The following is a 21,960-nucleotide window of genomic DNA, read 5'->3' on the forward strand; positions in this document are numbered from 1 at the left end:
GAGGGTTAAAAAAAATAATAAAAATAAAAGGGGGACGGGGAAAAACGAGCTGGTGGTGGTGGAGGAGCCCCCGGGGCCACTCACCTGGCGGGCAGCCGCCCTTCCACTGCGCAGCAGCGCGGCAGCCGCCATCTTGCGCTGCGCCCTCCGCCCGCCCTGCCCTACCCGGGCGTCATCGCCCCGCGCCCGCCCGCCCGCCCGCCCGCATGGGGCGGCCATGGCGGCCGGCGGCCGAGATGGCGGCGGGGGCAGGCGGCGAGCGGGCGGCGGGCACGGCCCGGCCATGGCGCTGCGCGGGCCGCTCATGGCCGCCGCGGGGGGCGGGCGGCTGCTGGCGGCTCGGTGCCGGGAGCACGGGTCAGTGCGGGTCGCCTCGGGAACCTTTGATTATAAAATAATAAAGCAGCTGACGCTCTTAATGCTTAAACTCATTTTTTTTTTTTGTTCCAGTGGTTTTACTCTTGTTTTTTTTTTACTCGCAGGGAAGATGATCTCTTCGTGTATGATTGCAGCAATGTGGAACAGAAGGCCGTAGAAGATAAACGGTGAGAAAATAAGTGTAAATGATCCGGTGTTTTCTTAGATGCTGCATCTCTTTCTGAGGTTATGCAAAGATAATTAAATAAAGTCATGGGATGCCTCCTTGAACCGGTGATCTATGCTATCCCTGATGGATATACATAGATATACATATTTGTGGTTTAATTCAAGAGGGGGGACTGTATACATGCTCGTTTCTGTTTTAGAGAAACACCAATAGTCAATGATTTTGTATGACTTCTGTTAGTCAAGATAGTGCTTACAGTGCTGCATCTTTTATTAGACTATCTAAGGCAGGAAAAAAAGAAACAAAAAAACAGTACGCAATCTTCCTTCAAGTCTATTTTTTAGGTCGTAAGGTTTCAAAAAATGAAGAGGTCTTTTTCTTAGTTTAACTCCAACCACTGGACACTGTTTTCTTGTTTTCTGCTAAACTTGTATCAAGCTCTGGTAGCGTTAACCCTAGCACTTTTTAAAGCAGAGAATGATGTAGGCTTAGGACTTAAAACAGTTTCCTTCTTCTCAGCCTTTTTCTTTCCCACCATGGAGAAGAAAGAGAGCTAAAACCTGCATCCCGATTACAAAAAGTCATTATTTATTTCAAGAAGGCTGGAGCTATTAAAAAGTTACTGTCTATAAATGTACACTTTGCTTGAATTCTGTGTTCTGAAGAATTTTCATGGATTGATGGAACCTGGTGTGGTGGACTGTGCACCGTCCAGGGATAAGCAATCTGGAAAGCAGGATTCCTGTCCGAATTTGGGTGCAGCAAAGTCCTGTGTCTTGTCTGTACTAATCAGTACGAACTCAGGGCAGGTCCTCGTGTGGTTCCAAGCATGGTCACTGCTGCTGTCAGGGCCATGCACTGTCCTGTACTGCAAAGTGGAAACATCTTAGAAAGAATTTAGGTATAAATGTAGTCCTGGCTGTTTAGATTCCATCCTCTTTAGTTTGGAAGAATGTTTTATCTTACTTGAAGCAGCTTTTATGTATGGTATAAAACTGTGTAGTGAGGCTGTACTGTTTAAAACCCTAGCTAATAATTGTCTTCAGCTGGTGCTCATATTGTGTGGTGCTCAGTAGTGATACCAAACCTAGAGGGAGTGACAGATGTGCTTAAGGGAGGGCTCCTCTTCTGAGGGATCTCAGCACCTTGGGGAAACAGGCTGTGAGGGTCCTCATGAGATTTATCAAAGGCAAATGCAGAACTGTATACCTGGGCTGGACTAACCCTGGGCAGGGGAGCAAGATAAGGTTGGCTCTACAACCTCTCTGCATCGTGTTCATCTCACCGGGCTTTGTTAGGAGCAGCATAAAGCCAGTGGAAACCATTCTTCTTTTCTCTTTGGCATTTGTGAGTCCTGCAGTTTCATGTCCAGTGTTGGGCCCTGGGGAATAAGAAAGGCATGGATGGGCTGGAGCTACTCCAGCAACGGGCCACCGAGGTGGTCGGGGCCTGAAGCACGTGGTGTGTGAGGACAGACTGAGAGAATGCTGCTTCAACCTGGAGAATAAAATGCTAAGGGAAAGCTTGTTGCTGTTGGCATTGAAACAGAAGTGGAGGTGGAACGCATCTCTGGAGGTGTTCAGGGCCAGGTTGGATGGGGCTTGGTCAAACTGATGTAGTGGGTGGCACTCCTGCTCATGGCAGGGGGTTGGAACTGGGTGTCTTTAAGGTCCCTTCCAACCCAAACCATTCTAAGAGTCTGTGAAGCACAGCTTTCTTTAAAACAAACAAACAAACAAAACAAAACAAAACCAAAAAAAACACAACAACACGCACACACACACAAAAAACAAAACCCAAAAAAACTTACTGCTGGCTTTTAATGTGTGAGTACAATCCCTATACCTTTGCATTAATGTTCAAGCTGGCTTAATATTTTAAGCTGAAATCCAACTTCAAGCATTGTACTTCGTTCTTCATACTCCTTCTTGCTGGTGCTGTAAGAACAACCTTTTCTAAATGATTTCAGAAACTTTGTTTCAGGTTGTGAACTCTTTTTCTCCCCTTCTCTCTATTAGGCAGGACGGACAACCAACAGATAAAGGAAGCGATGACATCCTAGCTTTTGCCTTCTCCCCATCAGGAGATTATTTTGTCTTGACAGATGACAACAAACGTCTGATTCTGTTTCGTACTAAGCCTTCCTGGGAATGCATTAGTATCAGGTAAGGCAGCAGGATGTTGCTTGTCTCTTCATAATGGGGCTATGACTGATTAAATTAGAGCTATAAAATAGCAGTACTTGGGATGCATGAATTTGCTATTGCTAAGCTTTCTCTTTTTTATCCCCTGTTGTACTTAAGCATATTAATGATCTTGGGAATTTGTATTGTTGGCCGGGAAAAGGATAATCTCTTGTTTATTCCAGAAGACAGCATTTGCATCTTTAAGAACTGAAACTTTACTCGCTCCTAGTGAATGCTGCGGTTGGGTCTTTAAGAGTGATACTGAGCAGTTCAGTGAATGCACTGTCTGGTTCTGTTGATTAGGAGGAGAAGATATTTTAGGGAATATGTGAGCTCAAAAGCATGTTTTTAGAGCTACTGCACACTTCCTTTTGTAGTGTAGTTCTCTTGAGAAAACTGTCTGTGGCTGTCCACCAGAGGTCCTCCAGTTACAAGTTTTTCATTGCTGCTTGTAGTGATCCTCTGTTTAAAAAAAAAAAAAAAAAAAAAGACTGTGAAGGACTTCCTGAGAAGGTAAGTCACCATGTAAGGTCTCTGCTTCTGGTGATCTTGATGAATGCAAGGCCCTGGTTGCAAAATACAAAATGGGGTTTTACTCAGCTTGGCTGTGTGTGTAGGGTGCATGACAGACCTTTGCTGGGTTAACCAGTGTTGCAGTGAGTAATCACTGGCAAAACCAGATATGACAAGTTCTGTTCACTGTGCATGCTATTCCCTGCTGCCCTGACCCATTATTCCTGCCTGTAAGATGCCATTGGATAATTGCTGGATAGTTTTGTTTTCTGCTAGAAAGCCAGCTAGAATCACAGCTGGATTTTTGGGAATGTTGCTATGTCCTGTTAGGAAACTGGGAATACAGGCAAAAAGGTCTCTCTGGGGGGGGGGGAAAAATGCCAAAGTTGAGCTAGGTAACTTGTGGTAGTTTTATGGCAAGCTGTATTAAAGGTTTCACACCTTCAATATAATTTAATTTAAAGCTAGCTTTCCTAATTTAATATAATTTAATTTAATGCTAGCTCTCCTAATAAGCTTGTTTCAGACGAGGGGAACTTTCGAATCTGTCTCTTAAGTCAAAGGCAGTACAGCTAAACTCGAAATAAGACTTCTTGTTAGCAAGGTATCCTGTTTGGACACTGTGCTGCCTGAGCCTGCCATGTGTTAGTAGGCATTTGTGTCCTATATATTTTTCCATTGTTATGGTACTCCTTTACACAGTCACTAAAATATATTAGAATTGATATCTGTCTACCTGGAGTGCAGCATGTTGTTCTTTTGCCTCCAGAGGTCACTACATTTCAGAGTAGGTGAATAGAAATGGCCATGCTCTATGATCCCCGTTACTGGCAGTCATGTATCAATGCTTTCAGGACATGGAGAAACTGAAAGAATAATAGTGATAACAACAGCTGTTAATTTGCAGAAACTTTCTTCAGAGTAATTGTGATTAAACCTATTGCAACACTTTGTTTTCTGACCTGTGTGGTCTTTAAATTTATCTCGAAAGCTATTGGAAAAACATTACCTGCTACACTACTACTGGAACAATAAAATACTGGATGATGATGTGGGAAAGTCAAAGTTCCAGTTCAGGGTTTTTTGCCTGGAGAAGATACCCTGAGACTGTATCTCTCTGTTTGTGCATGTGAGGAGGAAGAGTCTGTAAAGCTCACAGAGGACTTTGTTTTACAGTACAAAGTGGCAGCTGGAGAAATAGCCTCACTGCAGTTTTTACCCGTGTTGCTGCAGGATAGTTGTACTAGGAGACCTCCTGCCTGGCTTTCTCTTTTCCACGTGTTTAGGCTGTATTTTTATTAAAGAGAACACAAAGTCTACCAGGCTTTCTTTAAAGCACTGGCAGGCTGCCTAGTCAGATGCTCCATTGAGAATGTAGCAAGCAAAATGCAAACAAGCAGCTCTAATGCTTCACCTTTTTTTCTCCCACCTTTCAGGTGTTTTCTGTCATACAGTTTGTTGATCCAAGAGGTCTCAAAAGTGCTGTTTGCCTCTGCACACCTTACTGTAACGTTATTCTCATTGCTGCTGTATTCAGAGTGTGGCATCTAACAGGTTTTTGTCTAGTCTGTCTTGGTCTGTTTAACTGGGTCTGAATCCAGACTTGCTGAAGTTCCCATGCATGTTCAAACTGTGCCATTTTTCTTTCAGGTCTGTGAATAGGAGATGCACGTCCCTCGTTATTACAGCTGCTGAGGATAAGATTCTGGTTGCAGACAAATCTGGTGATGTCTATTCTTACTCAATAACAGAGCCACAAGCAGAAGGCAAACTTGAACTGGGGCACTTGTCTATGGTACTGGATGTGGTAAGTGTGCCTCCATGTAGTTGCTGTGCAAACCTGCATTGCATTCCTAGTTAGAGTAGAATAGTTCAGTTGGAAGGGACATAAAAATAAATAAATAAATATTAAGTCCAGCTACTTGACCACTTCAGGGCTAAAACTTGCGTTCAAGTTCTTTCATTGTTGCTTTGTCCCGACTTTGGGTGTTGTTGTGGTTTTTTGTTTGTCTGTTCTTGTTTTTTTCTTCTTCAAGAGTTTCTACTTCCTTTAGGTATAAATGACACACATGGTTTGGATTTCTTCTTGCTGATTTTGGAAAGGAAGCAAGTATATGGGTTGTCTATTCTGGGAGTGTGACTGTTCAAAAATTCTTGGTGTTACAGCCACAGAAGACTTGGAGATGGAGTGCATATGGCAATTCACCCAGACTGTCATGTCAGTTTAGCTCTTCGGTGTGATAACTTTCTAACTTTTGGAGATACAGTGGGACTTCTGCTGTAGTGCTGGAGCTCAGAGGCTTTCACGGGACTCAGTAGTCTGTGCTGCTTGTCTTAGCGAGAGACAAAGTTGCTGTCATTAGGCTTATGCTCTCTTGATGTCATCAAGATTTGTGCTTCTGTTGTAGGTGGAAATTTATGGTTTAACACTTGCACCTGCAATTCAGAGTCAAGAAAAACGGATAATCTACTGCTTTTCTCTTCTGGTTAGGAAAAAGTGTGTTAAAACAACCGTTGAACTGCTGGGTGCTAAAACTCTCCTTTTACCAACAGGCGCTGAGCCCTGATGACCGCTATATCTTAACTGCGGATAGAGATGAGAAGATCAGAGTGAGTTTGACTAAAGCTCCTTATAACATTGTCTCCTACTGCTTGGGACACAAAGAGTAAGTTCACTGTGTGCAGTTTGTCAGTGTGCCTCAATGGATTAAGTGCCCAAATCATATCAAACATCAGGTCTGGGTTACAAAGACTCCAGAGCTTGGGGGTTGTCAGCTCAAGACAGGCTTAATCCTAGGAAATGAGAAGCTCTGTGGTCTGAACAGCCACTAATCTAATGGCAACTTGATGCAGAGTGTGGAGATCAGACTTGGAGGTTCCATGGTAATACTAGTTAAAAAAAAATAAAAATCCAAACAAATAACAACAGCACTCTTTCTGCATGGATTGTAGCGAGCTAGGGGCTATAAAATGGTGCCATAAAATAAATCCCAGGAGTCATGCTTTATTAATGTAGTTTCCCGGTCTTTCTAGCAGCTGAGAAAAGGAGCATTTTTTTGAGACTGTTCTGTTGCTGTGGGCAAAAACACTTCTACATGTAGAAGGGTATGTAGAAGATATGTCATCGGGGATATTCCTGTAAAACTTCATGTTGCCACGGTGTCTAATAAAATACAGGGTTCCCTCTGTACAAAAAAAAAAAGTCAGAAAGGATGCTCTTTCCCTTCCCTTAATTTCTTCTTCCTCCTGAAGTGAAGGTCCTTTTATTACAGTGATCTGAACAGGAGAAAGTGGCAAGGCAACCTGCTACCTACGCTGACATGATTCAGGTGCGCTCTGACCTGCTAGGAGACCAACAGGGGATGTCCTCTAGCTGGTGTGTCATTGCTAGCCTCCAGGAGGGACTGTACTCTCCCTTTTCTTCTCAGTAGCTCTCCCACGAAGAAGACTCAAATGGCAAATAGACTTTAAAAGTTCCTCTATATTTTACTTCTTAAAATGTTTGTCAGTTGTGCTATTTTCCAAGTCTCTCGAGTTTGCCCTCCTTCTCTATATAGTTTTTGTGGACTTTCGGAGGGTTTTTTGTTGTTGAGGGGTCGTGCAGTCCTGTTGTCTTATCCGCTGCTAAATTTTGAAGTCCACAGCAACGAAGTAGCAAAGAAGACACGACCCTGCATAGGGCACAGAACACATTTAACTCTCCTTGGCTGGCTGCTGACTTAACTTACCCAGCAAAGTTTTTTAATAGCGCATTTAGGACACAGACTAATTTGGGGTACCAGTCTGGTTTAAATAACATCATTTGGTAGTCTAACCTGTGTAGACCTGGCGTAGTGTAACAGCAACAGGCTGCTCATGTCAAAGGTCTAAGTAGTCTTTGATCAGGTAGGTTTCTATAGCGTATTTACACAGCCACGTCTGATCTTTCCCCCTACTACGTACACAAGTGTACTTTATAATGAACAGTGCTTGATACTCAGAAAGACATTTTTATACTGGGACTGTTGTGTCCATGCAGGGAGTTCATCAGTGGCCACACAGTGGAAAGGCACTTAGCATAAATCGGTTGATATACATATAAAAAATCAATCTTTAAAAAAGGAATGAATAAGTAAAGGATTACATAAATCAGCTGTTGCTCCTGTCTTGTTTCACAGTCCTGGATTTTCTTAGTTTGGTGGGCTGTGTGGTGATCCTTGTTGGATCCGTTATGCCTCCATGCGCTGCTATTGCTGTTTTGTCATGGAAGTTTGTCATTGTAGTGACCCAAATCTCTTTTTTTTTTTTCCTTTCTGTTTTTTAATGGCCTTAAAGTTACGCCTTTTTTCAAAAGCAAGACAGTCCCACTCGGGTACTGTTCTGCTCAGGGCACTGCATTTTATGTTGCTGAGCTCTAAGATAATAATAAACTCCAGAAGTTGAGGTCCTTGTTACTCAACACAGACAAGTGAATGTAGACATAGCAATATTACGTGCTTCTGAAAAACAAGCTTTCTGTCTGAATGTGGACACTGGTGGTAAATTGCCACATGCTTGCTTTAAAAATTTGTAAAAGATTGATTGTTCTCCAGCTGTGATGGGAGAGAGGTGGTAGCTGAAAGCTGAGTCATCACTGTTGAAGTGTTTTAAAAGCATCTGTTGATTTGTGGTTTTAATCTACATCACGAATTGAGGAAGGGGAGCCATGCTATCAGAGTAAATCTATCTGCCTTGGCTTTTTCTTTTTTTTGCCTAAATACTAATGTTTTCATTTGGGAAGGAGTCAGTAGAATGCTTTGAGTGCAGGTGGGGAAAATTATTCTTTTGTTAAGTGGATCAGTAGTTTGAATAGTGTATATACTGTACCAGGTACTGTAGAAATACTTTTTCCCTTTTTCCTTCTCTAAAATGGCTCATTTGGAGAACCTGTTTTTTTTTTTTTTTTTTTTTTTTTTTTTAATTAGAAGATTCTCTTTAAAATGAGCTTTTTTTTCTCATTATATGTATTTAAAGATCCCAGAGTGTCATGCAAGAGAGCTCATAATTTGACTTCTTTCCCTTTAGGTTTGTAAGCAGAATATTAGCAGTACCCAACTATCCTGATCTGCTGTTGTCTGCTTCTGGGGTACGTATTGCAATTTCTTCCAAAAAATATTTTTCTTGGAAGTTTAGACTTTAAAACCATTGTTTGCCTGTGTTTTCCCCCAAATCCCCTGGGACGCTCAGTGTAATTTCTCATGGCTTCCAGCTTGCCTTCTCTCCCCCTCCTTTCCTTTCTTAGCTTTCTTTTCAGTGTTTAGTCATTCTATTGCTGGAGCATAAAAGCCATTTACAACTTTTATAGTGAAGCTAGCTTCTTATTAGGATCTTCAGGATGGAGAAATTGCCAAGTCCTCGCTATTTCTTGATCATTAACTCTTGCTTTGGAGCACAGACAAATTCTAATCATTGGACTGTTTAAACAACTTTGAGGCAAATAAATATTATGCCAGCCTGCCATGATAATGAGCATCTTAAGAATTAATGGCCTTAGAATCCAAGCTTTTTTTTTAAAGAGGTTTTGAGATGAGAAAACTGTTCCCTCTTCACTCTCCCACTTGCTTTCCCCTGTGAGACTTGTTCTGAAGTATGTCCTCATAGTATGTCTAGTGCATGTTGTATAGAGATTGTCATCCAAGCACTGTATAGTACTGCACTGCAATTGAAGAAGAGAGTGTTTTCACCCCTGTCAATCCTTTTCTTAAATTGGTGGGATCCTTTTGTCATGCCAGACCTGTAGAGGTTTGAGCAACCTGTAAAGAGCAGATGGAGTTGATCTAAAAGAAGGGAAACAAGTCTTTGTGTCCCAGACTACCAGGACTGCGTAGGAAGAAGGTAATATTTTCTGTGAAGATTGTAGTAATTCTTAGCATTTGGTTTCAACTGCTGCTCTTGCTTCACTAGGGCTCTTGTCTCTTGTTCCTCTCATCCTTCTCTAAGCAACTGTACCATTAGTGCTGTGTGGCTCTGTTTCATTCTTAGCAAGTTCTCTGGAAAAACAGTCACTGAAGAGAGGTGTTTAGCTTCTCTCCAGGAGGTTACTAAATCAAATGAGAACTTGGGTGATAACAGGAGCAGGGGTGGAGAAGGGCAACCAGAAAGAATTGCTGCTAAAATGTTGATCACTGTATTGCTGTGCTATTTGTGCTATAGGAGACAGACCCGAAGTGTACTCTTGCAGCTACGCAATTTCCACTTCAAAGGGAAAATTAAAGTTAGCATGATTGAATAATTTAGAATTGAGGGGGAAAATGATGTTAATTAAAACGCTTTGTCTGCAGCTTGAGGTCTTAACTAAGTGACTATTTAGCAACTTCTGTGAGAAGCTCTTCAGGGAAGTAGGGTTTAGCTGTAGGCCACAAACGGCCACTCTGCCTGAGGAACTGCTGGTAATCAACTTGTGTTTGCTTCAATCTGCCCAGGATGGTACTCTGAGACTTTGGCACTATAAAAGCGGGGACGAAGTATACTGCTGCCATCTAAGCAGTGTCTGTGGACCTGATGCAACCAAAACAGACCAGGTATGGCTGTGTGATAAGCTGTGTGTGTGTCAGTGCTTTTGCTGTTCTCTGGATCCTTGCGACTCCCAAAAGTGTTTGTCACATTTTCTTAGGAGTGCCTCCTTTCTGCCAGTGGGTTTGGAAGTTACATAAGACCTAGAAACTGTTACAACAGCCTGGGATTTGGGGGAAGGAAGAAAGTCCCTGACATTCATTCTGGTCTTGCATGCGTTTCTGAAAATGCTAAACAGTGACTAAAAGCAGCTGTTCATAATTCTTGCAAAATACAAGTTCTGCAAACCAAAATAAACCTTCACTTAATAACTTCAGAAAACACAAATTAGCCAGAAAATATCCTGTAGCACTGGAAAAATCTAAAAAATCAACCCGTTTTTAAAATGCTTAAATTGCAACTTGAGCAACGCTTTACCTCTCAGAGCTTCTCAGAGCAAGAAGAAGCTTTGTAATGCTTATAACCAGTTACCTGAAATGTTGCTGTCTGGTGGGATCAAGCTACTAGGATTGTTTTGGGTTGTTCTGAAGCTGGGCAGTGTCCAAAACAGAAATGTCTGAGTCACAGGTGAAAATTGAATACCCCAGGAGCAATGCTTCTACTGCAGCCTGCTCGGGCTGCTAATGTGGCGTGCGTTGGATGTGAGCAGTGGTTCCAGCAGTGCTTGATCGCTCCTTCTCTTACCTCTTGTCACGTGGAACAGCATGGCAAATTGGCAGTGAAATGCACTTGTTCTTGTCCCTCACACGTGCATTATATTAAGCCAGGTGCTAAGCTGTGGAGTTATTTAAGGGTTGTTTGTCTTACTGCCCATCCTTCTGGGTGTTTTGTTGTTTGTTGTTGTTTTTTTTTTTTTAAACATGAATCTCTAACAATCTTTGTCTTTGAAGACCAGGGTTGTTTCCTTGTTGTTGGGAAATGGGAAGCCTATCTCCATTTATAGCTGTTGAGACCAAAACGCCACAGAATTCGTATTCAGGCTGAAATGTTGTTGAACAGTTGTCTTTCTTCCCTAGCATTTTGCTGTTGTTTTGGTCAGACAAAGTCTGCTGTGCTGTGCCTCTCCCAGCAGACAGGAACTAGGGGTCTCTCAGAGGTTCCTACTGTTCACGTAGGTCTGGCCTGATCTTTTTAGTGGGACTCCCAGTTACTGAACTAGGAGCACGACACGTGGAAGAACCCCATTCCTAGTGACAGACCTAACAACTCAAGTTTGTTTGTTTGTTTGTTTGTTTGTTTTCTGAGCAAAAGACATCAGCAGGGCTGTTTTAGTGTTGGGATAATAACGTGCAGCTTTCATTTCTATTTGTACATAAGCCCTGAGGGCAGCCACTTGCATCACAGCATGTAGAGCTTAGGTACTGGAACACGTTTTTTTGCCCTTGAGTCCCTTTCAGCAGGAGTTTGTGATAGTACCTATACAGACAATTTAACCTGCTCTTGAACTTGAAAAACATACTTAAAAGCAACTTCTGCCCATATGCATGGGGTCTTTGGCTCATTTCTACTTGAGTGTAGCATTTGAAATATGTTTTTTTTTTTTTTTTTTTTTTTTAAGTAGCTACTGCTTTTTTCTTTTTTTTTCATGAGCAAAAAGTGGGTGCAATAAATGAGGTCGCAAGACTACCTAGCTGCTATCCTTGCATAGTCTGGGTGCAGGAGGATTTGAGGTAGTAGGGGAGAATTAAGACTGAGAAGACTGACAAAATTACCTTCCCGTGCGTAGCCTTCTGGAAGTGTCTCAGAGTTTAAAAGCCAAAATGCTCTAACATTTGTGGTCAAAGTAGCTAATGCAGGTGCATTATATGATAGGCATCGAATCTGTGCCTGCAGTAATGTTGTAAGGCATTTCTTTGGGGGGTAAGAATGGTTTGTTTGTTTGTTTGTTTTAAACACTTTGCCTTGTAGCTTTATTGGATCATTGCGGACCAGTAAGCAACTTGCTGTGAAGAAAGGAATCATTTTTAATGTGACTAGATGCTTGGACTGGCTCAGCGCTTAGTAAGATATATACTGACATTTGAGAAGACCTTCAAGATGGTCAGCTCCAACTGCCTACCTGACCTCCTGAGTCCCATCACTAAACCATGCCCCTTAGTGCCACCTCTGACCTGACACTGAATCCTCACTCCGCTGCTTACAAATAAGTTTATCCAAATGTAATACAAACGATGTAAAAGAAAAAAAGTTCCAACTCTATTTTTTGAAGGCTTCTGAACATAGTTCAGTAATACTTGCTTTGTCAGTAATGCACCTGATAAAGTCCCTTCTACAGGATGCTCTTCATATGTTGATGCGGTCTCTTAGTAGAAAGTTGGGATGCCCTTTTTTTGTTTGAGACATCTGTTTAGCTGCTCCCAGTGTGAGTAAACAGTGACCAAAAGGGAATACACACAAATTGTGGGTTAATAAATATAACACAGCAGTCAATCAACCATATTCCTGCAGTGTTTTGCAGTTCCTCTGCCCACTGTGTGCATGATGTGTCTTCTAATTGTGGCCTTGGAAGCCTTGGGCTGGCCTTTGCCTTGAACCTGCGTAATTCTGCTTGCTACCAGTTCTTGCAGGCACCTTAAAATCTGTCTCCCTGTAAACCTGGTGCAAATCTAGTTATGGATGCAGAAGACTCAGTTGGCTTGACCCAGTTGGTATGTGTGTGCAAGAGGCAGTCTCCCGGTGATCACAGACGGATAAATGGCATTTAAACCTTCGTGCTGTGTTGCTGCACTTTTCAGTAAGTGCTTCTGTCAGACCAACGCTACAGTTCTAAGCCTGCGTGGTGACCATTATTTAATGCACCATGTGAAATAACTAATAATCAGCAGGGTGGTTTTCTGGAAAGATTGTCCAAATAATATTTTTTTCATAGAGATTGTTTCTGTCTTGATGGCCAGCCAGACCAAAGGAGAAAGGAAGCTTGTGTTTTGCAGGTGTTGTAGTGCTAGAAATGCCAGAGGAATTGATGTCCAGCAGTGGTACTTAGTCCTACTGTGCACCCAGCTGTATCGACGGGCAAGGATCATCATCACAACCGAGTGTGCTATTTATAGTCTGAATTTAAGGTAGCAGACTCTGAAGTCAGCACTTTGTAGGTTGTAGCTGTCACGCTGTCTGCTAATGACTCTGGCAACTGAAGATTAGGTGGGGGTGTGATTGTTTTCTCCTTTCCTTCGCATCACATTTCTTTTTTTTTTTTTTTTTTTTTTTTTTTTTACCATTGATACCCACTATGAATGCTCTGAAGCTTGAAGCATAATGATAATGGAATCACCAGTAACGCTGGGCCATAGGAGTGCAGAAATGTGAGCATATTTTGGATGGCAGGTGATGAATGTGTGTGCGTTTTGGGAATGTAGGAGTGCTCTTGAGCAGTGCAGTGTTGCTTTCAGCCGCTAGGTTGCAGATTCCCAGTCCATTTTCCCACTAGAATGGGAATAATTCTCTCATTCCATCGTACTGTATAAATATTATCCCGATTCAGAGCTTTCACCTCATTTGATCCTCTTGACCGCAAAAGCTTGTTTAAAGTCCAGAATGTGAATTGCACAACTCCACCCCAATGCTCCAGTACATTACGTTTTCATAGGGTTACCTCTTCTCCCAGGCGACATCAAAAGTTAATTTTAAGGTGTTGGCGGGCTGATAACACTGGCACAGAAATGCTGAATAAGTTAAGAGAGTATCAACTGAACATCTGTTTATCACAGGCTGTTCCTGGAGCTTTTATTTAAGTTAACTGATTTCATAGGCTTGTCCTTGAGCAAGATACTATTCAGGGCCATGCATTCAATTCACCAATTGTTAACTTACCCATTAAAGAAGCATGGGAAGGAAAGATCTTACTAAGAAGATGCGTCTTTGTCCAGCTGTGAGTAACATTTGGTTCAAATCAAAGTCTCCTCCTCCCTCCCCCAGTGAAGGGTGGGGAGAGCTTCTGCATACTTTGCATTCACAAAACCTTCTGTCTCTCTGACAAGGCCTGAACTGTGTAGGTGGGCACTTGCTATCACTGCACCCCGAGACAGGCAGAGAGAAGCATTGTTAGCAGAATTTTTTTTTTTTTTTTTAATTTTAATATCTTGGCTTATTTCCTCAAATGCCTAGAAAACCCGCTGGTGGTTTACAAAGGGGTTGTCAGTTCCACTTTGTAACTGTGGTGTAAGTGGCTCCGTGCTGCAGTAACTGCATTTAGGCGTGTGAGCTGCAGTGAACCTTTCTGGTTCAGCCCACTCATCCTCGTCCTACTCGGTATTTGAAGCTGCAAGCATTTTTTATATCTCCGCTATACAGGGGTTCCTGGGTCTCACCGCTAAATACGGAATAACAGCGTTGTATTTCTGCAGTGGAGCAAGAAATTAGTCCCTTCTGTTTACCAGAGCTTTGAAACATACCATCCTTCTGATAATGGCTTGTAGAAACTGGCCCTCTTCTGTCCAAACAAATGGTCAAATGAGAAATATGTGCTGCTAGTGGTGTGCATGCTGCTCTTCTTGCTTTTCCCCCACCTCCCCCCTAAAGATTGCATCACACAATGGATTTTTTTTCTCTTTTGTGCTGGAGATGCTCCATGTAACTGGTTTTCAGCTATAATTATGCCATTAATTAGCTTTCTTTCCTGCTGTTGGTTCGTCTTCAAGTAGCTGTGTCGTGTACTGTTGACAAAAGAATTAGCTTCTTGCGTTAAATGTGCTGAGTTGGGTGTTTGGAGGCTGTAGAGCTTGCTTGGCTTTCCTGGATCGATTGCAAAACTCTGAAGTAAGTCCCCTGAGGATTCCCGTCCATCAGCTGGCAGCTCAAAGGGTAAAATTCAGCTTAAGCTGGTAAGCCAGAGGTTCAGTCTAGTGACCAGTGTCACGTTAGGGAAAGAGGTGGAGGCTGTGTGGGAGGGAAAAGGGGGTCTGAGGACAAGACGATGCATTTTCCCTGCCCTAGGGAGAATAACTCACCACTGCTACAGTATGAAGGTTTTATTAATCAAAATGCTAGTGTTATTGCAGTGTAAAAACATACGTGAGAACCAGCCTTTTTGCCTTTGCAGTCTCATCTTTCACGTTATATGGTAGATACTTTCAAAAAAGCACCCTTGGGCATCTTCTCGCAGATTCTGTGCTCATCTCGAGTTCTTAGTTCCCACTCAAGGAGCCCCAAATCGGCTGTTACGTATTTCAAGTGGTACTGTTTATCCAGCAAAGATACTGCCCTGGTTCTCTCCCAGATAAAACCATATATCTTCTGAATTAGGGTGTGGGTGTTTTTTTTTTTTTGTGGGTGTTTTTCTTTTAATGTGGACAGTGGCCTGAGGCAGTCTTGCCTTGTTCTTCAGAACACGTTCCGCATAGGGCAGCATGGCTTCACCCAGATGCAGGCTGAAAACAGGGGCAACCCAGCAAGGATTTTGGCACTGCATCACTATCTTCTTCTTTAACAAACGTAATGTGTTTATAATCTCCAAGCTGCTAGTGCGATATCCTGGCTAAGCAAACTTAATGCCCTTATTTATTTTTTTTATTTTTCCCTTAACGTTGCAGGGGAGAATTTTTTAGGGAGGCATGCTTTCCTTCGTTGTCTTCTCTCTTGGTTTGTCTCTTGAGAGTAGCTCAACAAAACCTTTACATTTGGTCCCTGTTACGATGCCTGTGAATGTGGAAAGCTTCATTAAACAGCAAACACTGGTACAGAAATATATTTGCAGTTTAAATGTAATTACGTTGCTTAACTTGCTGTGAGTTAAGATATGTGCTAAATTTTAAAGGGTAAGACATGAAATTGAATGTGAATTTTCTGCTTTTAAAATAGTCTTAATTGATAAGGATGTTTCTTTTTCTCTTCCTATTAGAAATACACTGTGACAAGAATAGCCTACTGCTGTCAAGGAGGTTATGTTGCTGTTCTGTGTGACTGGTAAGAATAAAGGGAATACTGGCTGAAGTCATCACAGCCCCTGTTAGGGAGGGAACAGCTTTCCCTGTTGGATACACTAACACTTCCCTGACTGAAGTATGTGATACTGTTGATCTCTGAGTGCTATAGACATGCCTGTGGCCTCACGGGAAACCTGAGAGTCCTTTTTGTGCTTGTTCTCTGCTTGAATGCAGAGATGAGTACGAAGGTTACTTGGCATAGTTAAGTTTTGCAGGACTTGTGATGCCCTTCCCTCACAGGAGGGAACATGAGGTGTTCTGAGAGCCCTGCCTGGCACTCAGGATGTTCAGATCTGTGTTTGCATGAGGAAAGCACTCAGGAGCTGAAGGGCTGAGCACCGAGGAACCTTACAGCCTTACAGCCCCACTGGCAGGGGAATATCTTGCAGGGATGGACAAAGAGCCTCTCTTTCCACAGCACCTTAATCTTGCCAAGAAAACTGCTCTCACTGACAAAAGCTTGCCAACAGGACAGAGGGAGATTGCCAAACCTGTCCATACAGTGAAATCATCCGTTCCTTAAGTGAACTCAGAGAAGCCTCAGCTTCTCCCCATCATGTGTGCTGCCGGGCCGAGTGGCTCCCTTCCACTTCCAGACCTGTTCTGGAAGTGGAAGCCGTGTCAGCCACAATCTGTGCCTGTGCTAGTTCTCCCAGGGGCCATGCCGTGCTCTGTCAGGTTTTTATTTCCAGCTCTAGAGCCCAGCATTTCTAAACAGTGTTGTCTTGTAGACCTTGTAAGCCACCCACAAAGGAGTGGAAGTGCTGTGATGTGATCACAGTTGTGCTGTGATGATACACTCCTCATGTAAATCCTGATTAAATTCCCTTTGCTACCTTTTCTCTTAAAGAAGAGGGAGTATTGACTTCTTTTTCATTGATATGACATTTGAAAATCCATTTGACATGTTAGGTATCTACAGCTGCTGCCTCTGACCGCGTAAGCAAACTGCATTTGTAGTGTTAGGGTATTTTTTGCAATTTCTAATGACTTCGCTTTAGCTCGGTTTGGAATTAGAGTGGGTGTTTGTAGTTTGCTGTACAAGTTATGGCAGTAGGTGGATTTGCTAATAATGGTAATTATTTTTTTTTTCCCTCTCAAAAGTATTCCCACAGTCTACATCTTTCAGCTTGATGCCGTTGCCCAGCAGCTAGCTTATAGACAGCAAATCTCTTTGAAACATAAAGGCTGGGACATTGCATTTGAGGAAGCAGGAGATATCTGGATTTTGCAGGAAGACAGCGAAGCCCCTCTTCAGTTGTACAGACCGTGTGATGGACAGTGGAAGGTAGATACTTTTGTTAACAAAGTACCATGGATGCTTTGTTTAGTCTTGACCTGGTGACAAAAACAGGGTGAACTGTGTTCCGTGAAAGCTGAATGACACATTTCTCTATTTCAGACTGAGTAGAAGTCTTAGATACCTCTCATTCTACTTCTCTCACCTCTGTATAATGAATAACCATTGAGAGCTTGTTATCAGTCTCTTCTCTGGTAAAGCTAACATCTAGCACAGTAGGATGAAGCAGAGCGCTTGTCAGCCATTGCATTCAGTCCTTTAAACCATTGCCTGTGCTCTCTGTGTGCTACACTTGATAAAAAAAAAAAAATACAAAACAATAAAATCCCCTTGTGGTTTGCTCAGTAATGCTTCCTGCATAGCCCTCTCTGTGCCTGCCTCTGAGAGATATTTTGGGGTTCAAGGCATCCTGGGATTTTTATTCTTTATTTTTTCCTGTAGAACAAGGAGTCAGAGTTGAGGGATGTGCTAGCAAGCTCTCTGTAATAACCTGCTAAATAACTGGAAGCTCCCTTGTTAATTTTTCAAGTCCCCAGCTAATTGTGTGTTGTAAGGTGGGCTTAAATTACATTTCCAGGTAAGTTCTTTGACACTAATGTGTTCCTTCTGGTATTCCTTATCCTCACAAATTAGTAAGTGAGAGTCCATTTTCTTTTCTTTCAAGCTATACCGTGTCCCCAGGAAGAACAGGTGAACAGGTTTCTGTAGGGGACCTGAAAATAAAAAAAAAAAAGGGGGGGCCTAAGATTCTGGGGGGTTTCCACTCACTGTCCTTTCACTGTGCTCATCTGTGGCATTTTTCAGTTGGCTGTGATGCTCCAGGTTCCTTGTTCATTATGCACAGAAGCTCATGCAATGTTCCTTCTTTCCCCAGCCTGTACCTGATGATGAAGGATTACAGAGGATGTCAAAATATCTGCGTGACAACTGGACAGTGTTTGAAGGTGAGAAATTTGGCCTGAAGGTGTAAGAACTGCAATTTTAGGTCCGATATTTTTGGAGCAAGATCAGAGTTCAGGGTAGTTCTCTTGAAGCTGCATAATCTTTCAGTTTTCCTTCTGCAGCTCCATCCCTCCAGCTGGTATGGAAATGAGTGTTGGTATTGAAGGGTGTTCAGGTTACTGTTCTCAACAAATGGTGGAGGTATTTATAGGATTAAAACTCTTCTACATAGACACCTGAGCATATGGTTGTACACAAACACCCTAATACATAGCTGCAGCAGCCTGTCTTACTGCTGTGATATTGAAAACTGTTGTTTGTTTTCTTGTCTGTTGCCTGAGTGTGAAATTTTATTAGAAGTATGGTGGAGATAGCGAGATAATAGCTGCCATTAAGTTGGTTGTGCTTGGCCTTTGAAATCGAAAAGGAAGTCAAGTACCCTTTTGGAAGGGAGAGTGTTTGCGTGTAGGTGTTGCAGACTTGATAGTTAGAGCCAGGCAGGTTATTAGAAGTACAAGGGCTGAGTGAAAATGAGCAAGAGAGAAGTAGTAAGAGCAGACAGGGAGAGAGGTTCCCAGCATAATTTGGCAGTGTAGCAAATTACTGTGATACACAATAGCCTGCTGCAGCTGGGAGAGGAGGACTGCTCAAATGACAGGGTCTATTATCGTTAATTAGTAAGGGGAGGCTCACTTGATAACCACTTACTCCAGTGCAGAATTAGTGCTTGAGAAGGTAGTTACTTCTCTTAAAGGAGGTGATCATTATATTGCTTAAACCCAATCTTCTTAATATCTCTGTAGCCTTCTTTTCACCTTCTCCAGACCTGTTTCATCTGACTGCTGACTGTGTAGGCTCTAAGACAGCTAGGTCGGTCTGAAAGCAGACATTGAACAATTTGACACTGTGTTGGAACCGGTCCCAGAAAAGGGCAGAGCAAGATTTAGTGCAGATTGATCAAGTAGAGAGTGTATCCATTTGAATGGATGTCCAAAATGACAGTGTGCAATTTGTCCCGGGGCCAAAGGCCAGTCAGTTGGTTACTGTGTGAGTGCAAGACCCTTGAAAGTAAAACCGTGCGCTTTGCCAAGTATCGGTGAGGGAGAGTCGGTGTGTTTGTGTACCAAGACACAAAGGTGTGCTGTGTGTGCGTTACTGTGGAGTAGCACGCTTGCTTCATGACCAAACCATAATAAATATTGGGTTTCCATGCTCATAAGCCATTTTTTCTGGAAGCAAGCAAAGGTAAGAACACAAAGGGTAACTAGAGGTAAATAGCTTTGTCAGATAGATACTCTAACAAATTTTAGAAATGTGGACCAAGCCAGCTAATCTCTTGCGGTATTATCTATAAAAACAATGTGAATTTGTTTTTTTTTTTTTTCTTTTTTGGGGGTGGATAATAGTTGCCTGTTGAAACTCTTGTAAGCTTACGGTCCTGGAGATGCTGCGAACAATGTTATGCTGGATTCACAAAACTATAGCAAAATCAGGAGGGGTGAATGCTTAAAAAGTGCTAATGTGTGTACTGTAGGACAGCACCGTTTGAAGTCTACTGCTTCAGGCTTATTCAAAGTTAGTGCTCTAGGAAAGAAGTCAGCTAAGGACAGTTGCATAGCAATTTAGGCCCTTTGCAGTGTTTAAGCGCGGGGGAAGAATGCCAACAGGATGTCTTAACAATAAGTTGCTACAGCAGTAGTTTTAAAAACAGGAGCCTCGAAGTTCTTCAAGCGTCCAAGAGAATTGTGTGCCTTCTTTGCTCGACGGTCATGTGCCTGCCTCTGTAAGCATTTTTGTGCTTGGTTGTGCTTGGCAACGTGAATTGAGGATGGATTCTTACCAAGTCAGACAGGGCTTACACAATTGTAAATGCTGATGTTTAGTACAGTAGATGGGACAACAGTAAATAAGTTGAAATTTCCTCATCTAGAATTCCAGCACAGGAAGTAATTGCTGAGACCATTAAGGAAATGAACACTTGTCTTGTGTTCCTGTTTTGCCCACTTGCAGGATTTGTTGGTGCAGAGAGCTACTACAGCAGCCTCTACAAAGCTTCATTCGATGACACGGCCATCTACCTACAGAGGAAAGAGGAAAGGTTGCAGCAGCAGAAAAAGAAAAAGCAGGATCTGCAGCATGGTTCTAATGGACAAACCAAAAAGATCAAAATAGAAGAACCATCACTATAACACCGCCTGTTGTTAGCTTGTAACTTCTGTCTTGACAAGAAGAACTCATCTGGCTGTAGACTTTTTTTTAAATGTAAAATGATTTATAGAAGATCAGTTTAAACTTACATTCAGATTCAGGTTTTCAGGTAGCCTGATACAACAGTATCCTGCTTGCAGCAGATACTTTGTACGTGTACGCTTCTGACAGCATAAAAGTGTCAGCAGTTCAGTCCTAGAAATCTCTAAGGCATGCTATGTGAATATTGGAGATGGTTATTTTCCTTGAAACGGGATTTTCTTTTTGCCTACTGTGTTCAGGCTTGCATTTTCAGGTGGAAGTGCGCTGATTAAAATTGACTTTTTTTAAAAACTTTTTTTTAAGGTCTGATAGCTAACGTAACTAACGTAGTGTAACTGGCTATGGAGAAGGGAATACTGCAAAATTCTTGTTGTATATGAAAGGTTTTAGCTGAGGCTTGACTGTCTGTTTTTACCCCTTATCTTCGTTTTACCTGGTAAAGCTTCTGCCTAGCTTCTAATCCAATGCTTCTTTATACAGGAAGGAGTGCAAAAACAGATTTCGTACACTGGAAAGTAAAAAAGTGTCAGCTTTGTACTGTTGGAAGATCCTTCTGTTGCAATATGATCCTAGTGCCTCTGCGAAAATTATTTGAGAGGCCTATGAGCAATACTTTGGAGTGCATTCTGCTTCTTTCAACAAGTACTTTCATACTGCAGTTAGCCAAGAAACACATCTTCTGGAAAAGTTAACCAGCAGGAGCCTTGTGGGGTCACTTGTTGTTCCCTCGCAAGGCAGAAGGTGCCATCTGTTAGATGAACGTGTATCATGTCTGTGTGGAATATGATATATTTCAGCTGAGACTGTAAAACCAGATGTTGGAATCTGTGCAATCCATTAAAAGCATTCAGAATTAGCCGAAGAATCGTGAATGTTTCTTCAGGTCTCTTTATGTAGTTGTGATCTCTGGGGTATCTGGATGCTTAAGAACTTTGCAGTGAAATTCTTGTTGTGTTAACGTGTAAGGCATTGGTGAGATGTAGCTTGTTCTGAAAATACCAGCTTCTGGAGAATGATGGCAGCTATTAAGAATTCATAGTTCTTGTATTGATCTCATTTAGGAGGGGGCTCCAGGGAGAGCAGTTGGGGAAGCAATTAAGGAAACTCCAGAATGGGAGACAGCTGGTCAGGCCTGAAGCATCCTCTCTGAGCATCCCGACTGACCAAACGAGTCCGAGAATTGCTGATTGCATCCTGGGGTGGGAGATCATTCGTTAGGCAGTTTTGGGGAAAAAAATTGAGAGATTTTCTGCGTAAGCAGAGCCTTCTCCAGTCAGCTTTAGGGAAAAATTAGTGTGCGCACATGGTTTGTTCTACTGTCTGGGATGACTGTGGAAAATTAATAGTCCAAATTAAGGAGGTTGTCTAGTGATTGCCTGCGGTGCTGTTTGACATCTGAGAGAACAGTAGCACAGGGCCTGAGCCCCAGGGTGCAGCTTTGTGACTGCTCAGCTGAGGAGGCTGGTGGTGCACAGATTCAGCAGTATGACCTTACCAGAAATGGGCCAGAAATCCCACTAGTTGTGACCTAAACAGGACAGGAGGAAAAAGCTCCTCCTAGCTTTCCTGCTGGCTGCTGGTGAGGAAATGATTCTTCACCCATCACTGCACAAACCTGCTTGTGCAAAGCAAACTGCAACATTTCCTAACAAATCTGAGTCTTCGGCAGGAGTCTGTATTGAATTATTTCTGCATGACACGGGGTAATGCTGTTTAAGGTAGTGGTGTGAGCCAAAGGCAGGTCTCTTGTGTGTCACCCAACCAGTATTT

General features: G+C 42.5%; 1 protein-coding gene across 1 annotated transcript; it reads left to right on the forward strand.

Moving 5' to 3' along the window:
- Nucleotides 1–236: 236 nt before the first annotated feature.
- Nucleotides 237–21,046, forward strand: WDR4 (WDR4 tRNA N7-guanosine methyltransferase non-catalytic subunit; the record flags this gene model as incomplete). Its single annotated transcript, XM_082765489.1, is given in 12 exon segments — nt 237–273; nt 276–357; nt 483–545; nt 2,566–2,712; nt 4,897–5,053; nt 5,800–5,912; nt 8,290–8,350; nt 9,687–9,785; nt 15,614–15,678; nt 16,803–16,986; nt 17,873–17,942; nt 19,951–21,046. Coding segments are annotated over 12 exon segments (1,257 nt in total). The 3' UTR covers nt 20,130–21,046.
- Nucleotides 21,047–21,960: the final 914 nt, after the last annotated feature.

This window comes from Aythya marila (genome assembly GCF_965140915.1).
Source record: "Aythya marila genome assembly, chromosome: 1".
NCBI lineage: Eukaryota > Metazoa > Chordata > Aves > Anseriformes > Anatidae > Aythya > Aythya marila.